Here is a 20,603-nt window from a genome sequence, read left to right as displayed (position 1 = left end):
AATCATTGAAATGTCTCAATTAGAAATAGCAGGTTTAACATCTAATGAATATTAACTTTGTCTCTGGGTCAAGGTAAATAACCTACCTGGCTTCCACAAATACATATGCGTGGCAGAAGCCGTTGAACTTGACCCAGAAGCAATACATACCACAAACACATTGGTTTTTCGACCCACTGGGTCAAGGGTTACGTTCATTGCTTTTGTCAATCAAAATGAGACCGGGGTCATGGTAAGAACTAAACTGAATGAGGTAAAAGCTGTTTAATATCTTTGGTACTTACTTTTAAAGTATTAGTTTTGTCATTGTGTGATTTATGCTGTCATTTCTTTTTAATTATGTGTGTTGCTTTGATTGTGAGTCTTTGTATATTTAAATTTATTAAGTCTTCTTATTGTAATGCATGTACATTTTTCAGTAACATGTTTGTTTCTTGATCGACGGACAGACAAGGTAGAGATTTACAAAGAAACTTTATCAAGCCTACAGTAAAAACAGTTTGTAAAATAGTTAAGAAACACACTTAAGTCAATTTTGGCCTTTTATACAAGACACACACAGACAAAGAGATGCTGAAAATGATGATTGATGTTCTGAGTTAAGAATCAGGGTTCCTTCTGGGGCGAATCTTCATTTCTGTAAACTTCAGAGAGTACTGCCAGCCCGTCCAACTGGACCACTCCACGCCGTCGGCGTAAGAAGAATGACCTCCGGCCAAGTACTGCCCATTCAGATTGGATGTATGGCAGTTCCGGTACCACCAGGCACCCTGGTAATATGAGGCACAGTTGTTCTCTGACTGATCATGGTCCCGGTCCTTGGTGGTGAATCGCATCCCAGAATGTTTTAGGAGTGAATCACCTGAAAGAAGACAACATGGTAGTACAGCAAGTACAGACACATAGACGGCCAGTGGGTTTGGTTTTCTATCTCCGTACCTAAATAAACCAATCTAGAGCTGTTCCTTAAAATTGTTCTTTCAGAAAGAAGGTTGTAGTTTCTGCAGATTCTGGTGATTCTTCACAGAATTGGTTACAGTTCCATGACTTCGTTAGTACTTTTCAGGTCTTTCTACTGCTCACTGGTTCTGAGACTTCGAGACCTGCTTAATATTCTTAAAAGCGCTTAGTTAACAGGTTTTCTTGATCTTCAAACTTCAGCTGTCTTATACATGCAATAACTGGACACACATAGAAACATTCCTCGTACTAGTTGTCTTTCTTGAGGGGTATATTTTCTAGGTTTAATAAATCCACCAACTAATTTTAATTCCACTTCTTCATTCTTTTTATATCACTGATTTCCTGATCAGGGCCATGGGGGGCCGGAGCCTATCCCAGCTACTTAGGGTGAAAGGGAGGGGACACCCAGGTTGTAATTTCAGTATTTTCAAGTTATAGGAAGACTACCTTCTGAGAAAACACAATGGTTCCTAAAAGGATATTCTCTCCGATTAATGGGGTGCTGACTGTAGTTTCTAAACATCCACCTTTTTTTATTTCAAGGTATTTCATTTATTGAGTACTGGTTCTAATACCTGCAGTTCCAGAGTACTGATCCACAGTCAGTGGGTAGCCATCTTCTTCAGGGTTGACCGAGTCTTGACCGACAGAAAAGTCTGCATAGTGTGCAAAGGCGGTGGCATTATCAAAGTCCATCAAGTCGATCCTCAACTCAAAACCTCCTGATCTGGTCAACGAGTAGATCCTCTGGAGACCTACCACAGAGAGACATTCATTAGAATCGTGTATCTGGAGGGACACATCAAGAGGAACATATGTGTCACCCAGCCAATGTTCTTCAGTTGTTTTCCCGAATCCATCTCTGTACGCTTCCCAACCTCGAAAGAAATTGACGGAACCATCTTCCCTTCTTTGAATTACCTGAAAACAAATGCACACATTAAGGGTTGCCATGTTGCGTTCTTGTAAATGTGTTCTTACCGTCCATCCGCCTCCGTCAGTCTTCATGTCACAATAAACCCTGAATCCTTCCTCATCATGAGGTGGGAAAATGGAATAAACTCCATTCTTTGTTTCTCCAGCAGCTATGATGTCCCTGCAGTTGGTCGGCCGCACACCTGAGGACGCACCTGCTGTTACCCGCCTGGATAAATGATGAGGTTTGTCTCACCTTTGCTGTCTCTTTGCAGGTCACTCTTCAGCCGCCTCAGACTGTCCGTCTCCGTCTGCAGGCTGATCAGAGAGTCGCTGAAGTCGGCGGCCAACCTCATCACAGCTGCGTGTGTGTCGGACCACACCTGTGCAGGTGAACGGACATGATTAGCAGATGTTGGCCAACAAGCTAGCTACTTGTCTTCATTCCAATCCAGGGCCAGACTGGCAACAAAAAAAATCCATTTAAAGTTTTTCACCTGGCTGTCACCCTTTATTCCGTCCACTTGTTGCTGTAAAAAGGTTTGACCTCTTTTCAGTGAATCCGTCTCAAGACTCAGACTCTGGCTGTTGCTTGACATGGTGTTGAGTTGCTCAGCCATCCTCTTCACCAAATCTCGCTCACGCCAGTCTTCTCTGTTGTGATTGGTCAGCGCCCGCACCAGCGAGGTGTGTAGCTCTTCCCAACGCAGGAAATTCTGATTGTGGTCCGGGCAGTTTGGGTCCAAAAAGATGCTGATCGGTTCCCCACCACCAAATCGTGACACTGTTACGAGTGCGCCAGTGTTGGTGGGATTAGTTGAGATGATTGGATAGTCAGAGGAGGATCCTTCCCTGGAATTGTGAAAATTTGAGATTCACAAGTTAAAAGAAAGAAAATGAAAAAAGCTGCACATGAACACATTCAAATGATAGTCACCTGTTGATGAAGGGAAGTTGAAACTCATTCAGGTACAGAATCAGGACTGTTACGGTGACGATTGTTACAACAGAAAGCAGCGTGACGCCAGACCATAATAGGTAGCGGCAGCACTTCTAATCAACACATTGGGACACAGAAGTGGAAGATTAGTGGTTGTAGTGATTAGCTGTGAATTAATCCCAAATCTCCACTTCAATATACCAGCCGGCCGGTCGGCTTTTAAGACCAAAACAAAAGACACATCTTGTTGGATTATAAAATGATATTGTGCAATATAGATTTAAACCTGAATGCCCTTTTTAATGGAATGAGTTGAACATATATATATATATATATATATATTTTAAATTTCAATTATTACATACCTTCTTAATTTTTGTTTATAAATGAGTATCCAAGAGGTTCAAAAGCGAGTTAAGTGGACTGTGTAGAGTTCTAGGAAGATGTTCCCCTTTTATTTGAGAAGCTTTTTAAGTTCCAAATGAGCTTGTGTTAGGAATGTGGGGAATTACAATTGAACCGTTTTTCAGTGGGAGCTCTTGCATGTACGTGAAGTTACCTTGTGATTTCCTGGTTGTTTGCAGTCCAGTTCCGAACTGCTGTTGTTCATGATGGTCCACCTCTCAGTAAGCATCCTGAAATACACACACGTCTGCTACTATCCTCTAACAGCATCAGTCATTCATGATCGCGCTAACTCCACCTGAAGAGTCTTTAGACTTCTTTAATCCTCACCACCACAAACACTAAACAGGCGTCAGTTTTCACTCCTAAACTATTCTTTTCACTATATCTTCCAGCAACTTTTACATCAAGTACCCACATTATTTTCAGTGACACAGAAGTTTTCCCTTTCTCCACCCTCTTAAACCCCAAATTATGAACTCCATGTGACATGAAGTCAACAAACAAATCTGGGGGCTCGTCTCGATACAAATAATTCTGAAAAAGTTTTTTAATCTGAACATTTCAAATCTTCAAAGATTCTCTCTTACCTGCCGTTTTCCGGGAGAGAGGCACTGATGAGAGAGTGCTCTTGTGTTGTTGTGAGGAGATTGTCATGGAGACAGACGGAATGACAGCTGAACCTGAGATAATCCGTCTGAAAACTCCAGATTAGCGACACGCACCCTGCTCTCAATTCTCAGTGACTCCTCACTCCTCCTCCTGTCCATCCAATCCCCAAATTGGCAGACACACAGTTCTAGCAAATTTCAACAAGTGATTATTCTTTATCACTTTTATCATATTTTGTTTGCATAATTTGAACATCTGGCATATTTATAAAATAGATCTGCAACATAAACACAAATTAATCTGTTGTCTTAAAATGGTTGATGTTGTGTGTTTTTATTTTAAAATTAAAAAAGAATTTAGCAAGTTTGTGGTGTTTCTGCAAATAATCTAGATGTTGAGAGGTTTGTCACTAAAAAAAAAAACTCACAACGGAACTTAAGTTATTTGACACTTTTCCATTAATATAGACAAAAAACCTGGCTATATATATATATATATGTATATATTTTTTATATATATATAGCTTTTTAGAGTGCTGTAGGTACTTGTTCCTTAAAACAACAAGGAGAAGATGCTATTTTTTATCAACATTTTATAAAGGTAAACATGAACATTAAAGCATAGTTTCCCCTTTTAACAAAAACTGTTCAAAAGCGAATACCTCAAATTAACAAAAAAGCAAAAAAAAAGTTTTAGTAATTAATTTAGTAATTAAGTAAATTGAAAAAGAAATTTGAGATCACATGATGTTTCTGAAAATCAAGCAAGAAATAATATAGACATATAGAAATAATGATCACAGAGAGAATTCCCTCTTATTATTTAGAATATATTTAACATTTTTGGCCCAGAAATTAAAGTGATAGGCATGATTGGTGTTTCTGGGTTAATACTTATTAGTGATTGGTAGAGAAATCTACAGTTCTTTGTTGGTTTAACCATAGTGTTGTCTCTGATGAGCTGCCTGGCTTCTATAAATACATATGCATTGGTGGAGGTAGTTCACACATTTGTAGCAACACAAGGTTTACCTTAAACACATTTGTTTTCAGGCCACTGGGTCACCTTGACCCTGAGATAAGACAAGGGATACCTTAAACACATTTGTTTTTGAAACATCGGGTCACCTTGACCCAGAGGGAAAACCCTAGGGTAAAAGAAATGTGGTTCTTCATTTCTCCTTTGTTTAGATGAGTTGATCTGAACAACTCTAAACATGAATTAAAATGGCTCAACAGAATACAAGTATAATTTATGAGGAATTAGATTTAATTCAACATTAATATAACACTAGCTTAAATACTCGGGTGTTGCCTGTGTGTAAACATTTGAGAACAATATAACCCTCTGAAGAGAAAGACAGTAAATTCAGGTGAAGTTTAAGAAATCTAAAGAAATCATCCTAATGTAATTCATATTGAATATTGTATACATTTAATATAAATTGTACCTATTCTAACTTCCGGGGGGATCATCCGCTTTACAATCAACAAAAGGTGAACAAATTGTGGTGTATGTATCTAACTGTGTGTGTGTGTTCAACCCTGATCTTGCTCAGAGGTCTTGTGAAAGACATCACATGTTGGTAAGCGGGGAAGTGTGTTATTGACGAGACGGAGGAAATGTATGGAGGTGAGAGTTCGACTTGTTGCTGATGACTTGTTGGCTTAAACAGTAGAACATTTCTTTGAAAGAGCATAAGACCTCACATAACATGGCGATTGTTCAACATTTCGTTCAAATGATGTACTTAGGTTGTGTATTTGGGACTTACTTTATCCATCCGAGTGTACTCTTCAAACAAAAATCACATTAATGGAGTTGACGCCTGATTGGGTTCTTGTAAAGCCCATGTATGTATTTTCATTAAATGTTCCACATTTGTTTGTAGCTTCGTAGTTCTTACATTGATATGTTGAAGTTTTTAAAAAATGTTTTTATTTTTAATCAAATGAGTTTAAATTACATTATAAATAAGTTAAACATTACTGCAAAAATAAAAACAATTCCGAATAGAACTGGCTATAAACAAGCAATGCTGGAGGTGCTGACACATTTGTTGATAACAGGGCATTGTAACGTTGATAAGAAGGCTGTTATACTGTAAATCCATTTGTCCAATTATAGATAAAGATTGCGTCAAAGGTCACAATGACAGAGAAGTCACGCAGCAGAATAACTTCACTGATAAACCCACTAGGGCAAAGAAAATTGATGAAGATACATCTTTAATGGCATTTTCTTTATATATATATAAATGCATTCATGTTAAATTCAACATTTATTTTACAAATGTTTTATTCAGAAATACTCGACAACAGTGTTGCTACGGTAACTGTGCATGAATTTGTTTGTGAAGCGATCAAATCATCTAAATTGAATGATCCAAGTATGCATGTTCAGGCAGATAAGGGGCGTTTGATGGACTGGTTTTATAACAAGGGGCAAAGTCCGAAACCCGGGCGCTCACATAAACCCGTGTGACGGCAGGAGCAGCAGTTCGCAGCCTGGCGGGTGGAAATGCAGTCGATCATAACAAGAAACGGGGAGGAAACTCCAGAGGCGCTGAGGGCTACCGTCACCGGTCTGACTCTAAATCAATGACTTCGAATGACTTACCTATCTATCTATATCTATAATATTGATACGTGTGGTTAGATTATTTGTTTGCTTCTGCCTGTTTAGGATGTGAACTGATAGCAATCAATAACTGATCATTGATATCCGTAATGCTGATCACAGACTAACAACCTTAATAAATTGTTTACTAATGGATACAGTGAGTTTCTAATATTATTGACAGATAAGAGCTATTGTCGTATTTAAACATTAAACCTGTTGATTCCGGTTAGGGTTAAGGATAGGATTGATCAATTAGCTGATCGATTATCTCTCTTCTTAGGCTCGCTGCCTTCTTGGCTGCAGGGGGTTCTGATTCGGAACGGACCGGGTCAGTTCTCGGTGGGCGACTCTCATTATAACCACTGGTTCGATGGGATGTCAATGCTGCACAGCTTCACCTTCACTAACGGTGAGTTGGACCAGCTACTGTGGCGTCAGCACGAGCTGAACCCTTTACAGAGACGTCCACCTGTTCTCACCTGCATCCCCACTCTTGTTCAACGGACGGGTTAACTCCTGCCCCCCCCTACAGGTGAGGTCTTCTACCGGAGCAAGTTTTTGAAGAGCGAAACGTACAAGAAGAACATCAAAGCCAACCGCATAGTGGTGTCGGAATTTGGAACTATGATTTACCCCGACCCATGCAAGAACATCTTCTTCAGGTGAGTGTAAGACTTTATGACCCACACATGTTGGTGTTATGATATCACCCTGTGATTATATGTTGACGTGTTATCTTGAATTCCCCTGACAACAGTTTTTTAAAGGAACTTCAGATCAGACAAACAGGGGTCAGGGTCCTTTCCATGTCTGGAGAACCGTGAGAGAGGAAGAAGTCGGGGACCTTCAAGTTTCTAGTGCAGTCAAACTCAATCACACTATGGGCCAAAATCTTGTAGCACTCTTGGTCATGGGTCAAACAAGTGTAATGTTTACAAAGCTGTATTTAACCAGGCCCCATCAATCACTTTCTCTCAACATTTACGGTCATTTAAAGTATATAATTGGCGACATCCATAATCTCCATTCCTTATCTTAATCACTGGAATCTTTATAGGTCAGGATAATAAATTAACCTACTTTGATTTTGAGCAAACCACCCAGCAGGCCATAAACAATGAGTTGACAGGACACACGTGTTCTAGAGTCTAGTGATATGATAACAGAGGAGCATCTTCACCCAGGCTGAAATAATGGCCAATTCATTTTTCGGACAGAATTTGATTTATTGTCAGGGACAATAGGTTTCCCGTCAGTCAACAGAGTGTGGGCCCACCTTACCAACCATGTTGGACGACACCCATTAAATGTGTACCCCATCAGAGATAATAGGTTTCTTGTATCAATCATCTTGGATTCCATCTGAAAAATTAGACATTTCTAAAAGTCTCCCCAAAAAATCCAGGGAGGCACCATTTCTTTCTAAGAAGTCCAGGGCAACACCCATTACACGCTGATTTAGGACCGGATTTGTTTAATCGCAGCAAACCTTCAGCAGGTGCTTCTATCCAAAGTAACTTGCAGAAGTCCATCCTGGAGTAACTGACCACCAGTTAAGCTCAACTACAAAGTGATGCCAAGGTTTTGCTTTACTCAACTCAAGACATCAGGCCACAGGACCCTGGACAGGAACTTTCTCTCCTATTGTAGGCAGCATGGAACACAAGGCTGCATAAGCAGTCATAGAGATTCTATTTTGCTATCACATGATCTCCACATTGATTTTTTTTGCCAGTTGGAAAGGACTTTTTTAGAGGGAATGGTCTTGAGTTGAGGGCAGGCTTCTAACACTTGAATGACTGTTTAGGTAGAATATGTTCCAAAGTGACATAAACCAAAAATTATCTTTTGCAGTGATTATAGTGTAATACATAGGGGTAGCTAAAGTAGGAATGATGGGAGAGAAAAAGGGAGAGAGAAGAAAAAGAGAAAATCTGGACAAAGAAATGAAGAAAAGCATTTGATCATGGATGGCATCATGACCATCGTGATGTACAAGATGAACAAGACAGGTTAATATGGTAGAGGCTGACTTGACTCAGTGTGTATTTTAGTGAGAAAATGTAAAATGACCTTTATGACCACGATTTTGAAAAATTGCCTTTCGAGTTACCTTGAAGACCAGGAGTTACTACATCATCCATGTCTTGAGACAAACATGTCAATTTAATTTGCGTGCTGGTTTCAGGTTCTTCACTCACCTGAGCAACGTGATCCCCGACTTCACCGACAACAACTTAATCAACGTCATTCGTTATGGCCGCGACTACTACGCCTCCTCTGAGGTCAACTACATGAACCAGATCGACCCGGCTACCCTGAACACAGTGGGCAGGGTAACTCCATCAGCTTGAGAATGTTGTGGAACATCATCAAGAGTAAAGACAATATTGCAGGTGAACTACCGGAATCACATCGCTCTGAACCTGGCCACGGCTCATCCACACTATGACCAGGAGGGCAACACTTATAACATGGGTACCGCGGTCATCGGACTAGGACCACCCAAGTATCTCATCTTCAAGATCCCAGCCCAGCCATCAGGTACATGCTGTTCATCAAGATAGTCACGTCCATGAACTGCAGATTAACATCTGAATACGTCTGAATGACTCCCCAGATGAGAAGAAGTCGGCTCTCCGAGATGTCCAGCATGTCTCTTCTTTCCCGTTCCGCTCCCGCCGCTTCCCAAGCTACTACCACAGTTTTGGAATGACTGAAAACTACATCGTGTTTGTAGAACAGCCGTTCAAGCTGGACGTGCTGAAGTTAGCCACAGCCTACTTCAGGGACACGCACTGGGGGGCGTGTCTGAAGTTCGACAAAGACGACATTGTAAGTGACGGTAGATCTTTGTAAGCGTCAAACTACGACAGGCTAACGGCTACAACTTCTGGTCTCAGACCGTGTTCAACATCATCGACAAGAAGTCGGGGAAACGGATTTCGACTCCGTACCATGGCGACGCTCTGGTGGTCTACCACCACATCAACGCGTACGAGGAAGAAGGTCACGTGGTGGTGGACCTCATCGGCTACAAGGACTGTAACTTGTACGACATGTTTTACTTGCACAACCTCAGAAAAGAAACTGAAGACTTCATAGCAGAATCTTCCAAATTCTGCCCCCCGACCTGCCAGAGATTTGTTCTACCGCTGCAGCCACACCAGGTAACCTCAGCAGTTCAGGCGACTACCTCATGTTGGTCCCAGTCAGACATCCGACTCATGCTTAACAGGAATCTCCTCGAGGGGTCAACCTGGTGACGTTGACAGACACAACTGCAGAGGCGGTAATGAAGGAGGACGGAAGCGTCCACTGTCGCCCCGAGATAATCTTCACAGGTTGGTTTCCTGAGACGGCACTGATGTATGAAAAACCTTAACCATTGACAAACGGTCGACAGGTCTGGAGCTGCCCAACATCAATTACAACTACAATGGCAAGAAGTACCGCTACTTCTATGGCTCCCGTATGGAATGGTCACCACATCCAAACAAGGTAGTGTGGACAAGAACAACCTAGATATATGAATTCTACTGAGGTATTGAAGGTGGCATACTTAAAAAAAACAAGTGTTCTGAGGTGAATTGGAAATAAATTAGTGAGACAAGACCTTCCATTACATTGACTGCCATCTATTTTTTTGTTCAGAAGAAAGTTAAGTTTAGAAGGAAAGAGATGCACTTTTTTAGCTAACCTTCTGATACAAATAGATTGTTCAGATTTTATTGAATATCAGTGCCAAAACAATACTTCTTGAACGGTGTTGGTGTCTTCAATTGTTTAATAGAAAATACAAACTTTTGGGAAGTACAGTTATATTGTCAGTCTTAAGGAGTCTTTTCTTGCATTTTAATAGACTGCGTTATTTTGAATAGAATGTATTTTCCCAAGATTTTTTGTTATCTCGTGTGAGTAAGTTGCAGATAAACACATTCTAAAACAGCTGTATTTTTAAAGACTTCTATATTCTGGATAAACCTCTTCACGATGGTTAAACAAATTGAAACTGAGAACGACATTTGAGTTTCTTCTGGTTTTGTTACAGAATGGTGTAAGTACTACAGGACACAATCTACTGAAGGCACCTTTGTTCTAATATATTTTTTGTAATTAAAAAAAAAATGTTTTGAAGGTATAACATGAGCAGACAAATCAGCAGCTTCTTAAAACAATTGGCCGAACTTTGTCCCCTGTAGGTGAATCCTACTTTTATTATCAATGTTTCATCCTAACAGATAACCAAGTTTGACATCGTGACGAAGACGTGTCTAGAGTGGCAGGAGGAGAATTGTTATCCGTCCGAGCCTGTGTTTGTGGCATCACCCGATGCCCGGGAGGAGGATGACGGTGAGAGTCTTGACTGTGCACTACTTGGAAGTACTCTGGCTGATTGATCTAACTCCACAGGTGTTATCCTGTCATCCATCGTTTCTCCTGACCCAAATATTTTCCCATTCATGCTGGTGCTCGACGCCAAAAACATGAAAGAGATCGCCCGAGCCACGATCAAAGCAAAAGTTCACATCGACCTTCATGGAGTTTTTATTCCTGCAGGCCACTGACTGACCAGATCATCAACAAACGATCATCTCTTTCACACAGCCCAGGAGGATTTGTCCTAGATAATTATTTTTGTAAAAACATGTCATGGAAAAATAAAAAAAATATTATTAAAGTTTAACATGTTTTCATTTTTAAAAATGTAATCTAAAGGTCCAAAGCAGACCTCAGACGTTTGACAGTATCTCCATTCTAAATTGATTGATCATATCTAGTGTTTTCCAACTCAAATAAAGTGTTTGTAACGTTTTGAAAAGGCTCTAAAGTTAGATTTATTCGTTATCAACCTTTTTTTGACAACAGAAAGGCGCTTTAGAAATAACCATTACTAACTTACAAAGCGCTTAATTGTGAAACAGTGCCCCTTGTGGCATCTATAGGACATGCCAAACCTGCAGGTGTATCAAACCCTGCACCTTTTTCATTGTTTTTTTCATTGTTTTTTTTAAAAAAAATTTTTTAAACACAAATACGCTTCTTAAAGCATTCAAAACAAACAAAGTCTTTTAGAACTGTTGATGGTTTAATGTTGTTTGATCTGCAGGACACTTTATGAAATGTGACATGAAATCTCTGCAGAAAAACAACCTTTGCAAAAAGAGTTCCGAGTTTGCGTCCATGATCCAACGTGACAAACCTTCTCACCGAGAACATGATGCGGTGAGAGTGGGGCAGGTTTGGTCTGAGGCTGCAGCCACACGAGAGACACCAAACGTCCATAAGGCTCTCAGATAATCTCAAAGGTTCTTTTCAGCTCCACAATGAGCTGCCAGTCCGACTTGGTCATGTCATCCCTGAACCAGTTCTTCAGCGCGTCAATGGATGTCCGTGTGATCTGTGAAAGTATACGAGGAGGGAGTCAGATCTTCTTCATGCCCGAGGTAAAGTTTTATCTATCTAAAAGATAGATCAGATAAAAATTGAAATAAAGTTTTTTGAGTAGAAGTTTCTGTTTTAGAGCCAGCACACAGGCATCAGCAAAACAAAACTGCTGACGGCTGAGCAGACCAACAAAAGAACCAAACAACAACAGCTAATCCCCCCCGTCCCCTCACGTGAACCCCACTCCACCACAGTACATATCACATCCATGTCCCTCTTTACCTTGCTGACAATCATGTCGGTGGCCTCAAAGTGTCGTCCGTACATCTTGGGCGACTCCCCGGGTATGGGCTCGATCTTCACACAGATCTCTTGACCCTTCTTAGCCGAGTCCACGGTCTTGTGGTTGATTTCGATGCTGGTTACTATGCCGATGTCCACGAACTGCAGGAACAAACATGGTTACACACACATCAGCAGACTGCCACGCACAGACCACACTCACTCCTTTGCTGGGCACGCAGAGAGGTGTGCCTTGCCTGAGGATGCCGGCCTCAATGGAAACACCCATGACGATGGGATCTCTGGAGTTAAAGATAAACTGAGGAAGGACTTTAATTTTGGCGGGAAACACAGCCACGTGTCTGAAAGGAAACAAAAACCATAAGTAAAGTATAATGTAACCATAGGTTAAATGGAGGTTGTGTCTTACTTGAACTCTTCTTGTTTGGCCTTTCTGTAGTCTTCTCTGTATTTGGTGAAAGCATCGAACAAGTGGTAGATGATTTCTGCCCAGAAGATTCGGACGCCCAGACTATCTGCCATCTCCTGGCTGTCTCGCTCCACCTTCACGTCAAACGCCAGGATGACAGCGAACCTGCATCACATTTGCAGCCTCAGAGTCAGTCACAACAACCATCTTGAAATATGTGACTCAAAGTTTGGCACAAGAAGTTGACGTACTGGGGGTCGTGCTCCAACATGGCGGACGCCTTCATTACGTCCTTCTTGTGAACCGGTCCAATGTTGATACCAGCATACTGTAACAAACATGTAGGATTAACAAGCCATCTGATGGATGGACAGGGACACAGGGAGGCAGGACTTACAGGGACTTTAGACGTTCTGAGGAACTCCAGCAGAGCCTCCAGAGATCCCAGTGTAGACGCCTGAACGTAAACGCCTTTCTCCTCCAGCTTGATTGAACTAAGGGTCTGTTTGAGCTCCCGAATCAGTTCATCCTGGGGGAAGACAAGCCAGTCAAGGAACAATAAACAGTCACCAACGTGTAAGAGGTGTGCGTGTGTGTGTGTGTTACCTTGAGCACAGGGACCTCATCATCATGGTGGGCCACCAGAAGGGGGAGTCCGGCAAGTGTCTTCTCCAGGTCTTTGCCCAGAATCTTCACCCCCTGTGAGGTCGACACCTCCTTGTGCTTCTCGTACTGGTTCTGTCAGTCAAACAAGCCACGTTAAAAATCTCTCATCTGATCCCCCAAACATCACACATCCATCCATCCATCAACCTTGACACGCAGCTCTTTGAGGGGAGGTGGCAACAGGAGTCCTCTAATCTGCGTGACGATCGGCCCCTCGACTCCAGGAACAAGGATGGTTTCTCCCTCCCTCAGGGTTCCGTTGATGAGGATCACGTCGATGGTGGTTCCCATCCCAGGCAGAGCCTTCACCTGTCAGTGAATCATGTGATGCGATCATGTAAGCCTCAGAGAAACATTGAAGTCAACCGACTGACTGACCTCCATGACCTGTGCCCGGAGCTCATCGCAGTGAGCGAGCCTCTTCGACAGCAGCGTCTGTGTCAGCTCTACCAGCAGAGCGATCAAGTTACCCATTCCATCCCCACTGTGGGCCGAGGTAGGCACTAGAGACAGAAACGTGCGCGGGTCTTTGTTCTCGTGGAAGAGGGCAGCGTTCATACCCTGAGAGAGAAAACACTTGTTATATCCATTTGACCGACTGATTTCAGCCCTCACTTGTTTTTCCAACAACAGCGTTTGATTTATTTTGAGAACCTGCTTTAAATAAAAGTGAGAATTAAATAACGTTTTTGGCTTATATTTCAAAGGGAATGCCACTATTCTATGTCTTTCCATCACACCACGTCTTCCTTCCTTCCACCTGTAGGTCTGACAGCCACTCATAATGGTCCGTGTGTTCTGTGACCCTCCGCCCCTCATTTACTATTAAAAAAAAAATAAGAACGATGGGTCACCTGCTGGGCCAATTCCACAATGACGGCCTTCGTTCGCTCGTCAAACTCATCTTTTGTGTTTTTTTTCTGCTTCTTCAGTGTGGCCACCACGTCTGTCTCTGGGCTCTTCTTCCAGTCGTACAGACGGTCGACCTAAGGATGTGGTAATAGAGGTGAGACTCTGGATCGTGAGAAAGAAAGACGGCAGGGAGGAGAGTGGCTCACGCACCTTATTGAGGGCGACAATAAAGGGGCACTTCTTTTCCTTCAGAAGGTTGATGGATTCGATGGTCTGCGGCTCTAGACCGTGCATGATGTCCACCACCAGCACAGCAATGTCACACAGAGAGCTTCCTCTGTTCCTCAGGTTGCTGTTGACAACAGTCGACTATGAAGATGTGTGGGTATTTGGACAGTAGGGCTGTGGAGATTCACCGTTTCGTATCGATACAAATATGTATCAGTAGAGTCAAGGTGCATTGGATTTAATTTGCGGGTGACTTCACGATGCATCGGCTCTAGCCTTTTCGCATCGGCAAATGGTAACATCAGATCCGAGGCACCCTAAACGCACAATCGCATCCTCAGGCACTGATGCAGAAGTTACGAGACATCAAACTTGAACAAAGATGGATGCACAAGTCGAGACATTTGATGTGCTTAAGACTTGCGGTTCAAATTTGTGGAATACTTTCATTTTTTTCCAGCAGGCACGTCAACCTGACATGACTCGCCGCCGTATTCAAACAATGCAGTGGATCTTTTAAAAGTGTTGTCAGCACGACAAACCTGGTGACTCACATGCCCTGGATACCTTTGTAACTGCTCTGCCTCCTTGGACTTAATCAATATTTCTCAATAAGAACTTGACACTAAGTTACATTTAATAGATCATGCAGTGAAGTAGGTGTTGGAGACATCTGTATTGTTTATTTACTAATATTTAAACTTGTTTTGTTTAAATTGTTTTAATAGGTTTGAAAATGATTACTTTTACACGTTCAATTTTTTTATTTATTTATTAGAATTCCATTGTTTCTGCTGTGAATACATTTGAATGCTCTGCCTGAACATACTGAATTATGTATTTTTTTTATTATGGTTATTATTATAATTTGTTTTGCTCTATTGAAAAAAAAACATTTGAGGGAGCAGTGGATACATCCCTCAAAACTGTTAAAACAGAATTGTGCTTTTAAGGTAAGAAAGCTGACTTTACATTCTCACTTTATCCAATGATCACTTATCAAAACCCAATTCTCTAATAATTAAGTAAAATTGTGGGCAAATCGTTTTGGAATCGCTTCGTATTGTGAATAGGAGCGATTTGTATTGCATTGTATAATAAGGTAATTTCAGCGTATCGCATCGTATCATATCGCTGCTAGTGTATCGAGATGCGTATCAAAACCGCCTCAGTGGTGGAGATCTACAACCCGAAAGGTCAGAGTTCTGTATTACCTGAAGGACTCGTGGCCTGGAGTATCAATGATCAACATGCCAGGAATCCTCACAGACTCCTTTTCAAACTGCACAAAAGGACGAGGGAACAGACAGACATAGACAGTGTTTAACTTTCTTATTTGTGTGTGCATGTGTGTGTGCATGTCTGCATGCGTGTGTGTGTTCCATACATTTTTCACCATCCGCGTCTGCTCCTCTATTGCCTCCTTCGGGACATTTGTGGCCCCAATCTGTTGTGTGATGCCTCCAGCTTCACCATCCTGCACGTTTGTGTGTCTAAGCTGTTCCGTGGATAGGTTGGAGGATTATAGACAGCTGGACATTTTTAACATTTGTAATTAAGATAATGAACCTACCTTATCCAGGATCTTTGTTTTCCCTGTGTCGACGTGCCCGAGAACACAGACCACGGGAGCTCTCAACTTGTCAAAATTTGTGTTTTTGATGTTTTCTGCCCGCCGTTTCTATGACAACATTATTTAAGATAGGTACAGGATTGGTCACAGCGAAGTGAGGGACCAGCTCACCTCTATCCGCCTCTTGGCTCGGTCATACAGCCTCTCTTCCTTCGTCCTGCCGTCATCGCTGTCACTGCTGTCATTGTCGCTCTCCCGGGGCTTCTTCTTTGACACCTGGACTGGTGCTGTCGGCTTCTGTTCCACCTCTTCCTCCAAATTGTCCTCTTCTTCATCCTCATCATCCTCATCTTCATCATCATCTTCCTCCTCCTCGTCTTCCTCCAATTCGTCATCCTCTTCTTCACTGGCAGCAACCTGTTTTGCTTCAGTCGTCTCCTCCTTTACCTCGATGTGGACCTTCTTCCCCTCACCTCGCTCCTCATCACTGACGATGGCCTCCCAGTCGTCCACTGCAGCATCCGGCTTCACCTCTGAAAGGAAACCAAGGAATTTATCCATGCATAAAAAAAAATGTATCTTCTTATGATGCAGCCTCTTCACCTGACTCACCTTTCTCCGCCGGCACTGCCACCTCTACACTCGACACAGCAGGCTCTGGAGTCTCAGGGGTTGGAGAAGTGACCTCGGATGTTTCTAGTGAAATGAAACATTTTTAATGATACAACTCAACAAAAAGTGTCTTTGTAGTTCATTGTAGAGCCAATAAGTCAAGTGAAGTCACCTTCTGGGGTTTGAACCGTTGGCTTCTTCTTTCTCTTGTCACCGTAAACAGGCTTTTTCTTTGGCATCGAGTCTTTGGATGGAACTTCCACACCTGAAAACAAAACATCTTGAATATCTAAAATTCTGAGCTTTATAATTCACCATCAAGAGAAACAATCAATTACTTTGATAAAATAAAACAGCCGTCATATTTTATTTAACATTTCTACATGCGACTGATGAAACAGGAGGAATTGACTCCAAAATGTACTGACAATTTGCTTGTACATAATGTGCCAAGAAAAATACATATGTAAAACCCTTAACCAACTTTTAATCATCTAAAACTATGCAAAGTTGTGTTTAATATATTTTATTTTTGTTTAATTGACAAAAAAATCTATGATAAAACTACTATTGTCTTCATTCCTAAGGATGGGTGAAGCTATATTTTAAAATCAAACCTGTTCTCACCCTGTGCCTGTAGAGCCTTCAGCGTAGCTTCGGCTCGAGCACGTGCCTCTTTCTGAGTCTTGGTCAGCAGCTTGCCCTCCTTCTTCAGACGCTCCTTTCTCTCTTTCTCCTTCAGCTTCCTTTTTTCCCTCTTCTCCTGGTCCAGTCGCTCCTAACACATCGTTCGAGGTGCGTCAGTCACAAGTGATGGTTGGCGTTGACCAGAGGTGTTGCGTCTCAAACCTGCTCCAGCCTTTGCTGCTCCAGTTCCTCCAGTCTCTTCACTCGCTCCTCCTCCTCCCTCTGGGCCCTCTCCTCTTCCTGTCATGAAAAAAGCATCATTGTTAAACACATTCTCAATTGAGAGTGATTTCAATCACACAATTTCTCTTTCATGTTTACCTCCTTCATGCGGGCAAGCGCCTCCTGCATCGCTTTTACTGTAGCCTTGCTGGGTCCCTTTTTCTTCTCCTTCTCTTCCTTCTCCTTCTTCTTTTTCTTATCTTTCTTCTTTTTGTCTCCATCATTGTCATCTGAAAAAGGATAAATGTCAACACACACCTGAACACATGCACAAACACACGCACGATCTCACCATCTTCTGCCAACTCAGTGTTCTCTTGCTCTTCAGGTGCAGCAGCTGGTTCTGGAGTTGCTGCTGCAACAGGAGGTTGACTGGGCTTCTCTTCTGCTTTCTTGGAATCCTCCTTTTTCTTCTGCTTTAGTCTTTCCTCCTCTTTTTTCTTCTTATCACGCTCCTTCTTCTCAGCCTTCTTCTGCGCAGCCGTCTTCATTTTGAACCCCCCGCCGCCATCATCATCATCATCTTCTTCATCTTCACTTTTTACCGCCTTTGACTTCTTTTTTTTCTTATCCTTTTTAGATGAAAATTCCTCGTCGTCTGATTCAATGTCATCTTTTGTTACTGTCAAGTCGGCTGCACTGGTTTTATTTTGCTCCTTGTGGTCACTGTCTGACTCCTTCTGTATGGTTTGAGTTGCCTGGAGAAAAGGAGGCTTTTATAAAAACCTTTATCAAACACACAAGTAAATACATTATTGTAAGCATAAACAAGGTAATGTGTTTCTACCGTCTGGTCGACGTTATCTTTGTTGTCCTCATCGTCACCTCCCTTCTTTCCCTTCTTCTTTTTCTTCTCTGCTTGAGGGGGCTCAACACTCACTTCAACCTCTGGGGTGCTGTCCTTCTGTAGAGATATTGATTCCATATTGCATTAAACCATTATCACAACTGGAAGAATTAATAAAATAAAAATACAGTGAAACAGTTGGTAAAAGTCTAGGTCAGAATGTCTACATTTTAATAGGAGAACATCTTCAGTCATCGTTTCTGAACCGAGTGAGAATAATCACCCATTACTGTCTAAGCATTATTAAAATGAGAAAAAGATTCCACAGAACAACAGAATTGATTGTAAAAACATTGTGTATTTACCTTAATCCCTCCTTGAGCCTCTAAACTTAACTCTTCTAACTCCTTCAAGATGTCGTCCTCACTGAAAGGTGAGAAAGCAAGATGTGCATGCAAAAATTAGATTATACTCTCTAAATAATAATATCAGCGTTGAACGTACTCAAAGGCATCTCTCTTGGCTCCTTTCTTGTTTTTCTTTCCTTTTGGCTCTTTAGAAGATCCAGCTCCTTCAATCTCGGCGGCAAGTGCATCGATGTCCACATCACCTCTAAACATGTGAAGAAACATCAGACATCAGTATATTTTTATCTCTCACATAACAAATTAATGTGAATAGAAAACAAATATTTTTACTAAAAATGTAAGAAAAAAAATGATATTCAAATATCAGGAGAACTTCTCATGATTTAAAAGGTGGAGCAGGTGGGAGACAAGAGGACTAGGACCAGGCTGACTTCCATTGCAAACCTGTCACACCCTCCCCAGGAGCCTCCTTCTTATGAAGGCATTCATATTTCTTTTTAACTCATTATCCATTGCTGGAGTGAAAATGTTTACCATTTGGATGTGGAGGGGAAAGATGGTGGAGGGGACTGCAACAACTAATGAAGTGGTTTGACATTGACAACAAACCTGGTGGGTTGGCTTTAACCTTGAATCAAACCACAGAATATTTGAACAGAATAGTGTAACTCTATTATACAGCTACAATATTCATATACATTGTATATGAATTGAATACATAAACAAACTATATGTGTGACTCTTGGTGTTCAGGTAAATGCGTTTGTTTTAAGTGCCATTGACCACAATTCTGCATGTTATAAATGTGCCATGCGAGCTTTAAATCACCACAGAAAAACCATGACACCACCAAAAACAAACAATAGACTTTCAATGACAGCCAGTAATGGTGACCCATGATAAGGCAACAGGGTTACAGTTTATATTCCATGTTTATTCATATAATATCAATCAACTAGGAAAACTGCTGGAAAAGTCTTTTTTTTTGCTCCTAACCCCTACTTATCAATAAGTTGGACTAGCACATAGCCGTCTGGCTAGGCTAACCTGCTAACAGCAGGCGCTCAAGCCTCCACTCTCGCACACAAACTTGACTTTGACTGGACAACTACAGTTTAGGGTGTTTGATGTGGCTCCATTTAGATAGTCGTTATATTTGTTACAGAATTAACCATAAAACGGAATCGCTGCTACAGCCGGCCGACTCGTGGTTAGCATCAGATAGCGTGACTAACAGCAGTTCGTCTCATATCTCCCGTCTTAACCAGGGAAACACCAAAGTACCACATCGATACACAGGATTCAATGTGTTGATGCGCGTCTGCTCTCAGACTAAATGTCAGGTACCTGTCATCCCCATTTTTCTTCTGTTTCTTCCCCATCGTGCCACTGTTAGTGCTTCTCTGCTGGACCTCTGCTGAGTCTGCTCACGGAAAACGAAGATCGTCTGTGCACCGGTCGAAGACAGGGAGTCGCACTCCGCAGACTGTCCCTCCCCACATCCAGATAATAATAATAATAATAATAATAATAATAATAATAATAATAATAATAGCTTCAGTTCAGGTTGTTTTTTAACACATCATTCTGCTTTCTACACACCATTGTGCTAAATCAATACTTTACCCTAACGCTCATGTTATCTGGGGAAATACCATTGTTCGGTTACAGGATTAGTTCGAGAATTCAAATGTTTTTTTTCAGATTATATGGAGAAAACACTGGGGGGGAACGTGCCGGTGTAACCGAAACAGGGAGTTGCGTTGAAGTCGATAGGCCACTGAATAATGGAACGTAAAGGAGCAAAGCTACAGCTGAAATGTATTATTTCGAAATAATCAGAGTGATACATCTTCTTGTGTCAAATCAGAGCCACAGCGTGGCAGGGGCTAAGGTGCGCATGCGTCAATCGGTTGACGCGCATCACTTTAAATGCATTATAACAGAATTTTTTTTTTTTTTTGCACAAACATTTTTGGAATTTCCCCCCCAAAAAAATTCGAAGAGGCTCAATAAAGTGTTACAGCAGATATTGTTAATCTGTCAAAGTG

General features: G+C 41.7%; 3 protein-coding genes across 4 annotated transcripts; 1 reads left to right on the top strand and 2 right to left on the bottom strand.

Moving 5' to 3' along the window:
- Positions 1-585: 585 nt before the first annotated feature.
- On the bottom strand, positions 586-3,910 carry LOC148080243 (fibrinogen C domain-containing protein 1-like). Its single transcript, XM_087791869.1, has 9 exons — positions 3,814-3,910; positions 3,378-3,453; positions 2,816-2,931; positions 2,376-2,730; positions 2,135-2,261; positions 1,945-2,081; positions 1,788-1,884; positions 1,539-1,718; positions 586-862 (listed from the first exon to the last, which is right to left on the bottom strand). The coding sequence occupies exons 2-9, from the start codon at positions 3,450-3,452 to the stop codon at positions 600-602; spliced, it is 1,350 nt and encodes a 449-aa protein (XP_087647995.1). The 5' UTR covers position 3,453; positions 3,814-3,910; the 3' UTR covers positions 586-599.
- Positions 3,911-6,304: 2,394 nt separating this feature from the next.
- Positions 6,305-11,390, top strand: bco1l (beta-carotene oxygenase 1, like). Its single transcript, XM_087791868.1, has 11 exons — positions 6,305-6,419; positions 6,738-6,866; positions 6,990-7,119; positions 8,646-8,793; positions 8,854-9,001; positions 9,078-9,292; positions 9,361-9,627; positions 9,696-9,801; positions 9,864-9,958; positions 10,699-10,810; positions 10,871-11,390. The coding sequence occupies exons 1-11, from the start codon at positions 6,356-6,358 to the stop codon at positions 11,023-11,025; spliced, it is 1,569 nt and encodes a 522-aa protein (XP_087647994.1). The 5' UTR covers positions 6,305-6,355; the 3' UTR covers positions 11,026-11,390.
- A 135-nt stretch (positions 11,391-11,525) lies between these two features.
- Positions 11,526-20,015, bottom strand: eif5b (eukaryotic translation initiation factor 5B). Of its 2 annotated transcripts, none has more exons than XM_087791866.1 (25): positions 19,900-20,015; positions 18,689-18,796; positions 18,550-18,610; positions 18,185-18,301; positions 17,690-18,095; positions 17,497-17,627; positions 17,338-17,415; positions 17,116-17,266; positions 16,661-16,753; positions 16,480-16,572; positions 16,048-16,409; positions 15,877-15,984; positions 15,691-15,801; positions 15,518-15,585; positions 14,286-14,427; positions 14,078-14,209; positions 13,602-13,784; positions 13,371-13,532; positions 13,164-13,295; positions 12,955-13,086; positions 12,809-12,885; positions 12,558-12,722; positions 12,351-12,489; positions 12,128-12,289; positions 11,526-11,858 (listed from the first exon to the last, which is right to left on the bottom strand). In XM_087791866.1, exons 1-25 carry the CDS (start codon positions 19,932-19,934, stop codon positions 11,751-11,753), a joined length of 3,456 nt encoding a protein of 1,151 aa, XP_087647992.1. In that variant the 5' UTR covers positions 19,935-20,015; the 3' UTR covers positions 11,526-11,750. The 2 variants fall into 2 exon arrangements, with proteins under 2 accessions (XP_087647992.1, XP_087647993.1); XM_087791867.1 differs by having other exon boundaries at positions 16,489-16,572.
- Between the last annotated feature and the right edge of the window lie 588 nt (positions 20,016-20,603).

Source organism: Callionymus lyra, chromosome 5, assembly GCF_982586985.1.
Source record: "Callionymus lyra chromosome 5, fCalLyr1.hap1.1, whole genome shotgun sequence".
Lineage (NCBI taxonomy): Eukaryota > Metazoa > Chordata > Actinopteri > Syngnathiformes > Callionymidae > Callionymus > Callionymus lyra.
This window is presented reverse-complemented; position numbering and strand designations above follow the sequence as displayed.

What these genes read in the sequence shown, in the direction of transcription:
- LOC148080243 (XM_087791869.1), bottom strand. Translation starts at nt 3,452, where the DNA reads ATGCTTACTGAGAGGTGGACCATCATGAACAACAGCAGTTCGGAACTG. An exon ending in AACAACCAGGAAATCACAAG is followed by an intron (nt 2,932 to 3,377) that starts GTAACTTCACGT and finishes TGTGTTGATTAG; the next exon opens with AAGTGCTGCCGCTACCTATT. An exon ending in TCAGTACTCTGGAACTGCAG is followed by an intron (nt 863 to 1,538) that starts GTATTAGAACCA and finishes GTCTTCTTTCAG; the next exon opens with GTGATTCACTCCTAAAACAT.
- eif5b (XM_087791866.1), bottom strand. Translation starts at nt 19,934, where the DNA reads ATGGGGAAGAAACAGAAGAAAAATGGGGATGACAG. An exon ending in AGACGCGGATGGTGAAAAAT is followed by an intron (nt 15,586 to 15,690) that starts GTATGGAACACA and finishes CCTTTTGTGCAG; the next exon opens with TTTGAAAAGGAGTCTGTGAG. An exon ending in TCTGCGTGCCCAGCAAAGGA is followed by an intron (nt 12,290 to 12,350) that starts GTGAGTGTGGTC and finishes TTGTTCCTGCAG; the next exon opens with TTCGTGGACATCGGCATAGT.
- bco1l (XM_087791868.1), top strand. Translation starts at nt 6,356, where the DNA reads ATGCAGTCGATCATAACAAGAAACGGGGAGGAAACTCCAGAGGCGCTG. An exon ending in CCCTGAACACAGTGGGCAGG is followed by an intron (nt 8,794 to 8,853) that starts GTAACTCCATCA and finishes ACAATATTGCAG; the next exon opens with GTGAACTACCGGAATCACAT. An exon ending in GATCCCAGCCCAGCCATCAG is followed by an intron (nt 9,002 to 9,077) that starts GTACATGCTGTT and finishes ATGACTCCCCAG; the next exon opens with ATGAGAAGAAGTCGGCTCTC.